Source organism: Somniosus microcephalus, chromosome 25 (genome assembly GCF_052327205.1).
Source record: "Somniosus microcephalus isolate GS21.2 chromosome 25, FLI_Smic_1.0, whole genome shotgun sequence".
In the NCBI taxonomy this organism is placed as follows: Eukaryota; Metazoa; Chordata; class Chondrichthyes; order Squaliformes; family Somniosidae; genus Somniosus; species Somniosus microcephalus.
Genome location: NC_141011.1, coordinates 50,582,948 through 50,597,013, shown reverse-complemented (window position 1 = coordinate 50,597,013; position 14,066 = coordinate 50,582,948). Strand labels below are relative to the sequence as shown.

General features: G+C 47.1%; 1 protein-coding gene across 1 annotated transcript in view; it reads right to left on the bottom strand.

Annotated features, from left to right (window-relative positions):
• Positions 1 to 14,066, bottom strand: part of pik3cd (phosphatidylinositol-4,5-bisphosphate 3-kinase, catalytic subunit delta) — a 260,207-nt gene that overhangs the window by 58,274 nt on the left and 187,867 nt on the right. The window contains exon 11 of the mRNA XM_085967370.1: positions 3,050 to 3,271. Coding sequence (XP_085823496.1) covers positions 3,050 to 3,271 — 222 coding nt within the window. The remainder of the gene's footprint in view (positions 1 to 3,049; positions 3,272 to 14,066) is intronic.

The window sequence follows — 14,066 nt, the reverse complement described above, 5'->3', positions numbered from 1 at the left end:
GGTCCAACAATGTCGCCTGTTCCTCCCAAGCATACTAGCATGCAGGTACAGCAAGCAATAAGGAAGGCAAATGGCATGTTGGCCTTCATTGCAAGGGGGTTTGGAGTATAAGAGTAAGGAAGTCTTGCTACAATTGTACGGGGTCTTGGTGAGACCACACCTGGAGTACTGTGCACAGTTTTGGTCTCCTTATCTAAGGAAGGATGTACTTGCCTTGGAGGCGGTGCAACGAAGGTTCACTAGATTGATTCCTGGGATGAGAGGGTTGTCCTGTGAGGAGAGATTGAGTAGAATGGGCCGATACTCTCTGGAGTTTAGAAGAATGAGAGGTGATCTCATTGAAACATACAAGATTCTGAGGGGGATTGACAGGGTAGATGCTGAGAGGTTGTTTCCCCTGGCTGGAGTGTCTAGAACTAGGGGGCATAGTCTCAGGATAAGGGGTAGACTGAGATGAGGAGGAATTTCTTCACTCAGAGGGTGGGGAATCTTTGGAATTCTCTGCCCCAATGGCTGTGGAGGCTGAATCGTTGATTTTATTCAAGGCTGAGATCGATAGATTTTTGGACTCAAGGGGAATCGAGGGATATGGAGATCGGGCGGGAAAGTGGAGATGAGGTAGAAGATCAGCCATGATCTTATTGAATGGCGGAGCAGGCTCGAAGGGCCGTATGGCCGACTCCTGCTCCTATTTCTTATGTTCTTACTTACATGTCATGTCTCAGATTGCTCATACACTCGATCCCAAAATGTTATTTCTGAAAGAAATCTGCCTAATTTTTTTTGTTATAAGCGCCCAAACCTCAGAGCAGGAGCCAGTACTTGGGTCCGACAACTGAAAATATTAAATAATTCCCGTAAGATAGTGATTGGAGTGGTTGGAGCGCACTCCGCATCTCCCGGTGACTCCAGGTGAAGAGGCACCGCACTGAACATCATGAGAATGGGTGTTCCCTGATGGTCAGCTTGTTTCCCATTTTTACTCGGTGACAGCATCAAGAGCTCAGAGACCAGAAGTGTGCGAGCATTAGATTCAGATTCAGATTCATTTGCCATATGTAACAAGTACAATGGAATGCTTGTTCCCCGTAGGGACGCGTCAGCTAGACATACAGCGCCACGTTCAGAGTCAATACAATGGCTTCCCGTGGCAGTGGGAGCACGATGTCCCTCAGCCGCTCCGGCCTCCTGCCTGCTTCTCCCGCTCTAGCCACCATGCCCGGCTCCCCTCCTCCCATCCGGACTGCGAGTTACCCGAAATGGAGCTGCCGGCCGACGTGCTGCAGCTTGTTGTTGAGTCTGCTGCTGCTGCTCGTTGCGCTGCGCTCCTCTGCCTGACTCGCCGAACACATCGGGATGTGAATGCTCCAATGCGGTGTTGGTGGTGGGAGCGATGGGTCCCTTCACTTTCCTGCTGAGATTGCCTTATAAATACCATTCAGTGAGATGTTAAAAAGGGAAAGTCTAGTCCATTTAACTTTCAGAGAAGGTTTACTAGACTAATACCTGGAATGAGCGGGTTGTCTTATGAGGAAAGGTTGGACAGGCTAGGCTTGTATCCGCTGGAGTTCAGAAGAGTAAGAGTTGACTTGATTGAAACATATAAGATCCTGAGGGGTCTGGACAGGGTGGATGTGGAGAGGATGTTTCCTCTTGTGGGAGAATCTAGAACTAGGGGTCACTGTTTAAAATAAGGGGTCGCCCATTTAAGACAGAGATGAGGAGACATTTTTTCTCACAGAGAGTTGTGAGTCTTTGGAACTCTCTTCCTCAGAGGGCGGTGGAAGCAGAGTCTTTGAATATTTTTAAGGCAGAGGTAGATAGATTCTTGGTAAGGAAGGGGGTGAGAGGTTATCGGGGGTAGGCGGGAATGTGGAGTAATCAGATCAGCCATGATCTTATTGAATGGCGGAGCAGGCTCGAGGGGCCGAGTGGCCTACTCCTGCTCCTAATTTGATGTTTGTATGTTCACCCATGGGCCTCAAAGCATTTCTATCTCCCAATGCTGGGCCAATGCAAGCAAGTCCTATGTTTCAGGAATTGTAGTGTCGTTGTAGAATTATTGGATATTAACAAAAGTAATCTCGCACAGAATTGTGGCTCATTTATATTTTAAAAAATAATGGGGAAATAGGCTTGGAAGTCAAAATTCCCTGACACTGCTACACAAGCTCCTTAGTGCTGAGAGCGTAGTTATATGCTGTGTTTTTCCACAATCCCGTTGCATGGGGAGCAAAGAACTTTGCGAGCAAACTGTTGAAATTCTACAATATACACAAAAGTATATTTCCCTCGCAGTTCTGTGCTAACGATGCAACTCATAGAAAACCAGACTGAGATTGCAGAAATTACTTCACTTAAAAGGACACTGCAGGCACAAGGGAATGTTTTAGGTAAACTAAGTTCCTGTTAAAAATGATGTGTGACAATGTGCTCGGGAGACCCTGCTCAAATTTGCCATGTTTGTTGGCTGTTGGGATAATAACATCCATCCAGTAATAGAAACTCAGTAGGTACAATTGGCTTTCATTCCCCCAGCACCTCCCAAACCCGCAACCTCTTCCACCTAGAAGGACAAGGGCAGCAGGCGCCTGGGAACACCACCACCTCCAAGTTCCCCTCCAAGTCACACACCACCCTGACTTGGAAATATATCGTTGTTCCTTCATTGTCGCTGGGTCAAAATCCTGGAACTCCCTCCCTAACAGCACTGTGGGAGCACCTTCACCACACGGACTGCAGTGGTTCAAGAAGGCGGATCACCACCACCTTCGAGGACAATTAGGGACGGGCAATAAATGCTGGCCTTGCCAGTGACGCCCACATCCCAGGAACGAATTTAAAAAAAATTCCTCTGTCACGCCATTTACTCTACTGCCAAGTACAGCACCAAGTCTTCTGCAAGTAGGTCACAAAATTAAACATACCTGAACACAACTTAGTCATGGATCACCCAATCTGAGTAATTCCGCTCAGATCTCGTAAATATAAATGAACATTTTACTGATTATTGCAGAAATCTGAGTGAAGCAACGCAAGTTCAACTCACCGCTTTCTTTGATTTCTTCTTGGTAGATCGCGCCTTTTTGGCCTTTTCAATCACGGCGTACAAAGCGAAACAGAGCCGGGTCATGCGTGGAAGGTCGCTGACGTTGATGTCGAACTCCAAGTTCTGATTCCACAGAGGCTCGGAGCACACGTTAACCTCATGGCTGGAAACCGTTTTGCAAAGCATCTCACTCCCGTGAAACAAGCCAGCTTGGACGACGAGCTGGGGTGGAGGCAGGAAAGGACAGTAAACATTTACACTTTAAGCATGCAAGTGACAAGTGGTCGCCAGTTACATCTGCAAGCAAGCTTTTTTGGAGTGTAGTCACTGTTGTAATGTAGGAAACGTGGCAGCCAGTTTGCGCACAGCAAGCTCCCACAAACAGCAATGTGATAAATGACCAGATAATCTGTTTTAGTGATGTTGGTTGAGGGATAAATATTGGCCCCAGGACACCAGGGATAAATCCCCTGCTCTTAATAGTGGCCGTGGGATCTTTTACGTCCACCTGAGAGAGCAGGCGGGGCCTCGGTTTAACGTCTCATCCAAAAGACGGTACCTCCGACAGTGCAGCGCTCCCTCAGCACTGCACTGGGAGTGTCAGCCTAGAATTTTGTGCTCAAGTCTCTGGAGTGGGACTTGAACCCACAACCTTCTGACTCAGGCGAGAGTGCTAGCCATTGAGCCCCGGCTGACACAAAGCTTCTTGCTTTTATTATCACCTCCGGCCCTTGTCATTTTAGCACTTTTTTAAAGCTATGAACATTTGCCATCTTCCAAGTATCTCTCAGAAAAATCGAGTTCTAACATCCTATATATTTTTTCTAAAATGTGGCACCGTTGGAATTTTCTCCCCGGTCTTGAAGTCCCGACTCATACTCGGGTACAGCCCCACGAGCAGCACGAGCGGCCCTCAGCGCCTTACCCCACTGACCATCCGTCGCGTGCAAGCCTGGACACTGGGTGTTGGCAGCTGATTCAGCCACCATTTGGAATCCATCAGAACTGAGCCAAAAAACTAGTCCTCACTCAACGTCCCTCCCACGCGCACAATCCAACAGAAGTCACTGGAGAGCAGCCAGCGGCGGGAGCCCTGGCTGATTGTTCCTTTGGACTAATGCCCGTTGCACTTTCCGCCCTGGCTGAGGTCGGCCAACTCAATGCAGACGAGTGATTGAACATTGGGACTTCCTTTGCGTGGTCCAGTAGGACATCAAGCAGTGTGTACGCAGATCCACTAACAACAGCAACAGCTTGTTACATGAATCTTATCATTCATGTGGAAATGACTTATGAAATAATAGTGGGTGGCCTGCTGGTGGCGCTGTCCAGGGAGAGTATAAATACTCGGGCATGGGCCCAGCTTGCTCAGAACATTTTTTTACAGGAACTAGTGAAGGACACAACTAGATCTCCATGTTGTAAAACAGTTGATTAAAGCTTTGTTTAATACTTAGACCAAGTGCCGAGTAGTTTTCTTATGTCAACTTGTATTTATACAGCGCCTTTAACGTAGTAAAACGTCCCAAGGTGCTTCACAGGAACGTCATAAAACAAAATTTGACACCGAGCCACATAAGGAGAAATTAGGGCAGGTGACCAAAAGCTTGGTCAAAGAGGTAGGTTTTAAGGAGCGTCTTAAAGGAGGAAAGAGAGGCGGAGAGGTTTAGGCAGGGAATTCCAGAGCTTAGGGCCCAGGTAACAGAAGGCACGGCCACCAATGCTGGAGCGATTATAATCAGGGATGCTCAAGAGGCCAGAATTAGAGGAGCGCAGATATCTCGGGGGGTTGTGGGGCTAGAGGAGATTACAGAGATAGGGAGGGGCGAGGACATGGAGGGATTTGAAAACAAGGATGAGAATTTTGAAATCGAGGCGCTGCTTAACCAGGAGCCAATGTAGGTCAGCGAGCACAGGGGTGATGGGCGAACGGGACTTGGTGTGAGTTAGGACACGGGTAGCCGAGTTTTGGATGACCTCAAGTTTACATAGGGTGGAATGTGGGCAGTCAGCCAGGAGTGCGTTTGAATAACACTATGTCCTTAAGTACCCCGAACACAAAGTAACTCATTCAAATTCAGGCAAAATTAACCTGAGGTGGAGTTTCTCTTATCGCTCTCAAGCCCTTCAATTTTCCTACATCATTTTGCATGCCGGTTTGTTTGACTTACAGAAATGTGTGCAACCACAAACCGTTTCCCATAAGTGATATTTTCTGTACACATATTCAAATAAGTCATAAATTCGTGACACGCAAAAAAATAAACTTATTTCATCTCGTCAGGCAACCATCAGCGCCCACGACCTCGTTCCCATCAACTTCCATCCATCCCATCAACTGGGTAACTCTATCGGCCGGCACAGACACGATGGGCCTCCTTCTGCGCCGTAAATTTTTAGGATTCTAGGATTCTAACTTCTCCTTGAATCACTTGATATCAATTTATGGTTTTGTTTTATTTCAATGGGGTGAGCGCCCGAGTTAATCTTCCAATTTATAACCGAAACATAATGCAAGTATCTAAGAAAAAATTAAAAACAAAAGGCTAGAAGCCTGTTGCTATGGGATGAAGGCCTTCGAAGAACTCTGGTGACGTTGATACTTGATATCAAAGACTTCTAGAGGATCGACTGTAATTATTTAATTGGCAATGTTAGGTGATGCAAGTTAAGTACGAATAGTAGAAATTATTACATCTACAAACCACACAAAGATCAACGCATGAAATAAGAACTGCCTCCAAGCTAGCCTCGCTCATTTCTCAGCTATCTGAAAAGAAATGTGGCCACTTTTTCAAGCCTGTGTCATCGTTGCCGAGATCGGCTCGCCAATAATCAACGTTTCAGCGTCAAAGGCACAATATCACCCTATGGACAGCCTGGAGGACTGCTGCAGGAATGGCCAATGGCCCAGTGCCCTGTGCCATCACCACAGCAATGGGCACGGGGAGTAAAAGTGGAGGGAGAAGCATGGCGGAAAAGGACAGCTGCTCCAATGCATTTTGTTAACCGAGTGGAAGGATGTGGGCTTTTTGCCCGTGATCCCACATGGGAAACTCTTCATCTTGTCTGTGACACAGTGAGAAGGTGCTGAGCAAAGGTCAGGACCTTCGCCCTTTCAGTCTGTAAGGGTGACCCCGAGCTTCCGGTCGCTTGTCATTTTAATTCACTGCTCCATTCCCACTCGGACCTCACCATCCTTGGCCTCTTGCATTGTTCCACGGAAGCTCAACGTAAGCTCAAGGAACAGCACCTCATCTTCCGATTAGGCACTTTGCAGCCTTCCGGACTCAATATCGAGTTCAACAATTTCAGATCATAACCTCGGCCCCTATTACATTTTTACTTATATTTTTTTCCCACCCCTTTGTTTTGGGTTTTCCCTTCCCCCCCTTTCCTTTTTTTTCTCTCTCCCACATGGCAGCTGTCTCTCATCCTGCCAGTACATTTCACACCTAATCTGAGCCGTCTTTTGTCTCCACTGTCCTATCACCATCTCGTCTGGTTTTGAATACCTCTTAATGTCTCTTTACTTCTTTTGTCCGATCGCAGCCCTGCCTTCGATCTATTTCATTTCCTTTCCAGTTTTGAAAAAGGGTTTCGACCCGAAACGTCGACTCTAATTTCTCTCCACGGATGTTGCCTGGCCTGCTGAGTTTTTCCAGCATTTTCTGTTGTTACCTTCGCCCTAAAGTTGGGGTGGGCAGGGGGGGGAGAGGGGGAATCAATGACCCAGCCTGCTCTAACTCACTCCTAGCAGACAGCGGCAGGGCAACACTGTGTAAGGATTAAAATATATGTTTTGTATGTGTGATGGGCTCGAGACTATTAATATAAGATGTTTTGATGTGCATGGATCTACTCTGGGCCAGGCAACGGCGCAAAACTTAACAAAGGAACCCTGCATAGCAGGATAACCCCCCGCAGAGACACCATCGAAACTCAAGAGCCACTAAAAGGTGTCAACAAACAATTAACTTAAGCAAGAAATGGCACCAGCCACTGCAGACAGACACATGTTCAAAGGAAAGCCAATCAAGAACTGCCATGAATCTAACACCCAATCATGGGGTCTTAGCAATTTAGAGTAGAGACCACACGGAAGAACAAGAAGCCCTCCCTCTACAGACCAGACCAAGAAGCAAGGGAAAAGGCCACGTGCATTGCTTAACTCAGGGAAGTACCAGTCTGTGTAAATCTAACCCATTGCCTTACCTGTTGTAATCGAGTAGAGTCCATAAATACCACTAGGCTATTGTTTTGATGTGCATGAATGTGTGTGTTTAATAAACTTGCATGTCATGCTGTTAATTTAATGCCAGTCGAAATAAAAAGTTTACAACTAGCAGGGATATGGGTGCAGACTGCTTAGTTGCTCTCTCAGTGGAGATGCAATGCGATGTGGTGCAGGAAGATCAAGCGAGCAGGAGAAGATGATCATGAAGACCATTAAAAGTGGTTTGTGATCAAAGTCACAAACCTAGCTGGATTGGGGCTAATTCCTTGTTATCTTCGATAGCTGCAATTGGACACACCGGGCTGGATTTTCATTGAGGAGGCAGGTAGGAGGCGGGACTACAACTTTCGGGGTTGTAGTCCCGCCTCCATCGAGTTCTAGCCAATCCATGCGATTTAGACTTGATTGACCTTGTTGAGCCCGCCCAGCGGGCTCAGCAGGCCAATTAAGGGCCACCCAGCAACAGGTGAGGTCACAGATTGAAATGTCATCTGTCAAGACCTTTTGACAGATGAAATATCAGCGCTTCACAGCTGTTTGAAGCTGTCAAACACTGACAAATCTGTATTCCAGGTTAATTCCTTCCTCTCAGGATGATTTAGAGATCTCCCCAGAACAGAAAGCAGAGGCTGCAGATTTTGATAGCAGGCAGCCATTCTGCTTTCTGTGCCGGTGAGATGAGGGACTCCAGAGACCTGAAGGAAGGAAGGCTGTAAAGGTAAGTAAATGCAAGTAAAACTTATTTAAACACTTTAAACACACTTACCTCTGCACTCGTGCACCCATCACTCACCTGAACACCAGACATCTCGACCCCTCCAAGCCCTTCATCCCGATGGCCCACCTCGCTAACTTGGCGTGGTTTGGGGCCGTCGGGAATCCCACATTTCACCAATGAAAATAGGGATTAGGCTATTAACAGGCAGTTAATTGGCGCTAATCCCCTTCCCGCCTCGGGGAGGCAGGTCCCAGTGCGGATCGGGTATCCGCCTCCTTTGAAACTGGTGATGTAAAAAGACTACTGAGAGCTTGGTTTGAGTATAAAACAAGGCTTTAATCAACTGTTTCAAAACCATGAGATTTCTAGTTACATCACTAGTTCCTGGTTACAGAAACATCCTGAGCAAGCTGGGCCCATGCCCGAGTATTTATACTCCTTGGATGGCGCCACCAGCTGGTCGCCCAGTGTTACTTCATGAGTCATGATCAGATTCATGACAACTGGCATGGAGGTGGGTTGGGGGCGGGACCCCCGATTTCGGGATTTTAAACCTCCCGCACGCCTCCAATCCCGCCTCCACGGCCCAGTGAAAATCCAGCCCACCGTTTCCAAACAAGAATTTCTGACTTGCAATGTTGAATTCACAGCGATGACGCACGAGCTTGGAAAGGTCAGCTCAACGCGACGTTTTCTAGTTACTGAAATGGTAGCTGAAAGATCCAAAACAACGAGTCCACAGAAAACAAGCTTGAAAGCTCAATGAATATGGTTATTGTTTCAAGGAAAATGCTACTTTAAAAAAAAAGCCTCACAACTTGCAGTATATCCTATAAAAGTTATTTTTATCTGTCCGCGATGTGCGAGCCAAAATAACTTCAAAATATTTGCCCTAAAGTCCGTCCATGTGATGAAACAAAGTTGGTACAATTTGCTGACATTTTTTTTTAAAACGACCTTTAGTTTTGTTGTTAAGTGAATGGAACCTTTCAGGACCCAGTATCACAATCAGGTCAGGTTCAGCACAGTGAGATGCAAAGTAATAAGAACGTAAGAAATTGGAGCAGGAGTCAGCCATTCAGCCCATGAGCCTGCTCCGCCATTCAATAAGATCATGGCTGATCGTCTACCTCAACTCCACTGTCATCGCCGGCGGCGCAGCGCCACGGGGCGCTACCGGTTAGCGCCGACGCTAAACTCCCGCTGAATTTTGCGGGAGGCGTGGGCGGCGCCGCGCCCGGGCGCTAGTTGCTTTGCGCCCCATTAGCGCCCTCTTAGGGAGGTGCAAAGCAACCCAATTTTTTCCCCATAGAGTCATAGGGCTGGATTTTCATTGAGGAGGCAGGTAGGAGGCGGGACTACAACTTTCAGGGTTGTAGTCCCGCCTCCATTGAGTTGTAGCCAACCCACGCGATTTTCACTTGATTGATCTTGTTGAGCCCGCCCAGTGGGCTCAGCAGGCCAATTAAGGGCTACCCGGCAACAGGTGTCGTCACAGATTGACATTTCATCTGTCAAGATTTTCAACAGATGAAATATCAGCATTTGACAGCTGTTTGAAGCTGTCAAACACCGACAATCTACTCTAAGTTAATTCTTTCCTCTCAGGATGATTTAGAGATCTCCCCGGAACAGAAAGCTGAATGCTGCAATTTTTGACAGGTCGCAGCCATTCTGCTTTCTGTGCCGATGAGGTGAAGGACTCCCAAGACCTGAAGGAAGGAAGGCTGTAAAGGTAAGTAAAACTTCTTTAAACACACCAAATACACTTACCTCTGCACTCATGCACCCATCACTCACCTGAACACCGGACATCTCGAACCCTCCAAGCCCTTCAGCCCGACGGTCCGCCTCGCTAACTTGGCGTGGTTTGGAGCCGTCGGGAATCCCACACTTCAAGAATGAAAATAGGGATTAGGCTAAAAACTGCCTGTTAACTACCTGTTAACAGGCAATTAATTGGCACTAATCCCCTTGCCGCCTCGGGGAGGCGGCTCCCAGCACAGGTCGGGTACCCGCCTCCTTTGAAACTGGCATGGAGGTGGGTTGGGGACGGGTTGGGTTCGTGCCCCCCGATTTCGGGATTTTAACCTCCCCACACGCCTCCAATCCCGCCTCCACGGCCCAATGAAAATCCTGCCCATAGACTCTTCTGTCTGGACTGGATTTAAAGCCAGGTCTCAGAGGTGAAAGACCAATGACTAACCCACAATGTCAGAGGGGAAAAAATTATGGAAAGTGTACATATAAAAAGAAATATTAGGTAAAACAAGAATATTCAATTTATATATGTGTGAATGTGCCACACAGGACAAGCAGAGGTTTCAAAAAACAGCACATTACTGACAATGTAATGCAATATGATTGCCTTAGCGTTCCCTTGGGGCTACTCGCATTGTAAACTAGAGTTTAAGGGATTAATATACTTTCATTTTGTTATTAGTTTTGTCCAATAATTTATTTTAAAACTGTTCACTGCAAGATATATATATTTTTAAACCTGTCCGCACAAATGCGAGGGTGTTTATGTCGAAGCTGCTCCTTCTGGACATGTGATTCCATCGGAACACAGACAGGGGTCCTTCTGAGGCAGGGACTAAAACTCTCTGTAGGGACTGGGAGCGTGTCTTCAGGAAAAAAAAAGATCGACAACTGGAACAGTGTTCCCGTGTGACAGTGGAAGCAACAACTCTGGATTAATTCAAGAGGTGAGGCGATCAAATGTCCTGATGATGGTGGGGGGAGGGCTGGGTGGGTGGCGACAGTGCTTTGGACGAGATAAATTGTAGGTTTTAAGGGAAGGATAAGCTAGGTGTGTAAGAGGAATTTTACTTTGTGGCTCGGATGTTAGCACCCTCGCCTCTGAGTCAGAAGGTTGTGGGTTCAAAGTCCCACTCCAGAGACTTGAGCACAAAAATCTAGGCTGACACTCCCAGTGCAGTGCTGAGGGAGTGCTGCACTGTCGGAGGTGCCGTCTTTTTGGATGAGGGGTTAAACCGAGGCCCCGTCTGCTCTCTCAGGTGGACGTAAAAGGTCCCGTGGCAGGTGAAGAAGAGCAGGGGAGTTATCCCCGGTGTCCTGGCCAGTGTTTATCCCTCAACCAACATCACTAAAAACAGATTATCCGGTCGGAATATGAGAGCTTGCCGTGCGCAAAGGAGAGTTCTCCCCGTGTCTGAGGCCAATAAATTATCCCTCAATCAACATCACTAAAACAGATTATCTGGCCATTATCTCATTGCTGTTTGTGGGAGCTTGCTGTGCTGTTTGTGGGAGCTTGCTGTGCTGTTTGTGGGAGCATGCTGTGCGCAAATTGGCTGCCGCGTTTCCTACATTACAACAGTGACCACACTTCAAAAAGTACTTCATTGGCTGTAAAGCGCTTTGGGACATCCTGAGGTCGTGAAAGGCGCTATAGAAATGCAAGTCTTTCTTTCTTTTCTGCTTCAATCTTTTGATGTTCACACAGGATGCCCGAAATGGAAAGTGTTCCATTTCCAAGCACTGACATTCCTCGTCTTGATCAGCACGTGAAAAAAAAAAAACAGAAATATGTGCTTGATGTCCCCGTGTTCAAATAGCTTGCACAGACAGGAAGAATGACTCATTGAGTCCAAGTCCAAGAGGGCCGTCAGTGTCCCGGGAACTAGATCAGCAACTTCAGGGGATGGGAAAAAATTGGGGGGGAGAAACAGGGGACAGGATGCTCGGTCATTTCACTGAACAGCAGGAGCCTGTGTGAACTGCTCGAGACCTCTCCGCCCTCAAAACAGACTACTGTACCGCCAATTCCGAGTTAGCCCGTTAATCATTTTTTTTTTGCAGTCCGATATATTTTGGTATCTTCCTCCACAAAATGCCGACAATTCCCACAGTGGATGAAAAGATGAGCGGAGGACAAGACTGGGTCAAGTTTCAAGCGGCAGCTCCCTGAAGTATTTCGAAAGCACCGACGACAGAACTTTGGATTTAAAAAAGCTCTAATGCCAAAACAAATTGAAATGCAACCAGAAAATGCTGGAAATATACAGCAGGCTGGTCAGTATTTGCAAAGAGAAAAGATTTGGGGGGGTGGACCCTTGGTTGGAATGTTCCGATGGAATCTAGGGAAAACATTTCCCCGACTCTTCTCTTTGCAGAGGCCGGCATGCCTGCTGTGAATGTTAAAAAATAATAATTCAATATATTGGTCAGCACAAGGATTGGCATAAAGTTTCCTGAAATGTTATAATCTCGTTTCATTGATAAAAATTATTTGACTGCTTTGTGTACATGGTCATTGATGTAAAAATACTACTGAGAGCTTGGTTTGAGTATAAAACAAGGCTTTAATCAACTGTTTCAAAACCATGAGATTTCTAGTTACATCACTAGTTCATAGAAACATAGAAGATAGGAGCAGGAGTAGGCCATTCAGCCCCTCGAGCCTGCTCCGCCATTCAATGAGATCATGGCTGATCATCCAAATTCAGCACCCTGTCCCTGCCTTCTCCCCATATCCCTTGATCCCTTTAGCCTTAAGAAACATATCCAACTCCTTCTTGAATATATTTAATGAATTGGCCTCAACTGCCTTCTGTGGTAGAGAATTCCACAGGTTCACCACTCTCTGGGTGAAGAAATTCCTCCTCATCTCTGTCCTAAATGGCTTACGCCTTATTCCTGGTTACAGAAACATCCTGAGCAAGCTGGGCCCACGCCCGAGTATTTATACTCCTTGGACGGCGCCACCAGCTGGCCGCCCAGTGTTACTTCATGAGTCATGATAAGATTCATGACAGTCATCCCATGCAGACAGCCAATGCTCAGGCAGTACATGAGTCAACATGAGAACCAAACCACTGCCCTGATTGCCCTTCCTACCAAACATAGGCCAGTATAGTGACTTGCTCCTAACCCCAGGCAAGGTTGGTCTACAGCCCATCTGGTCCAATCGGCAACAGTGACTTGGGTCGAAGACCCAATGCTACAGTGATGAGGACGGGACATCAGGCGCCGCATTCCCCTCCGGTGGATGACGGAAGGAAGCAAGAAGTTTGAGAGCAATTGGCAGAAATCCAAATGGCAAGACAAACTCCAAGCCGCAGACGGGGAACGGGAACCAGGATCATCGATGTTATCCTCAAACAAGACGGGTTGTTCCCGGCAGTGCAATGCACTCCGTCCGGGCAACAACAAAACAAAAAAGAGTAACGTTATCTAGAAATCACAATCACAATCGCATTCCCCACTGAGGAAAGAAACAATGGAAAGACAAACAGCGGTTGCAGGAAAGTAGCCACAGAGCCAGCATGCCAATGGCGGGAGCGTGGAGTGTGCGTTACAGCAGCGGTTCTCAAACCGCGGTCTGCGGACACCTGGGGTCTGCAGAGACCTTCCGGGGACTCCGCGAACTAAACCACCTCCGTCACAAGGTTCATATGAAATGTATTGAAATGAAAAGGTTTCTAACCGTAGACCGCTTCAACAACGATAAATTTAATGTTCTTAAGAACATAAGAGATAGGAGCAGGATTCGGCCATTGGCCCTTCGAGCCTGCTCCACCATTCAATAAGATCATGGCTGATCTTCGACCTCAACTCCATCTTCCCGCCCGATTCCCATATCCCTCAATTCCCTTCGTTCCCAAAAATCTGTCGACCTCTGTCTTGAATATACTCAATGACTCAGCTTCCACAGCCCTCTGGGGTAGAGAATTCCACAGGTTCACCACCCTCCGAGTGAAGAAATTTCTCCTCATCTCAGTCCTAAATGGCCGACCCCTTATCCTGAGACTGTGACCCCGTGTTCGAGACTAACACTAATAATAACCTTCCCCACCCCACCCACCTCGGAGCACCGCCTCTCTGCACACTGATTGGTTGGAAAGCTCCGGCTAGGAACAGACATTCACCATTTATTGGTTCTTTGACGCGTCAATCATACATCACGCTACCATCCAGTTTGTGGAGCGGAATAGATGGAATCGTACTTTAAAAACTAGGCTTCGGTTTCGACCAATGGAAACATCTCTGGAGTGCATCTATCTATAATTAATTTTTAATTATTGTAATATACAAAC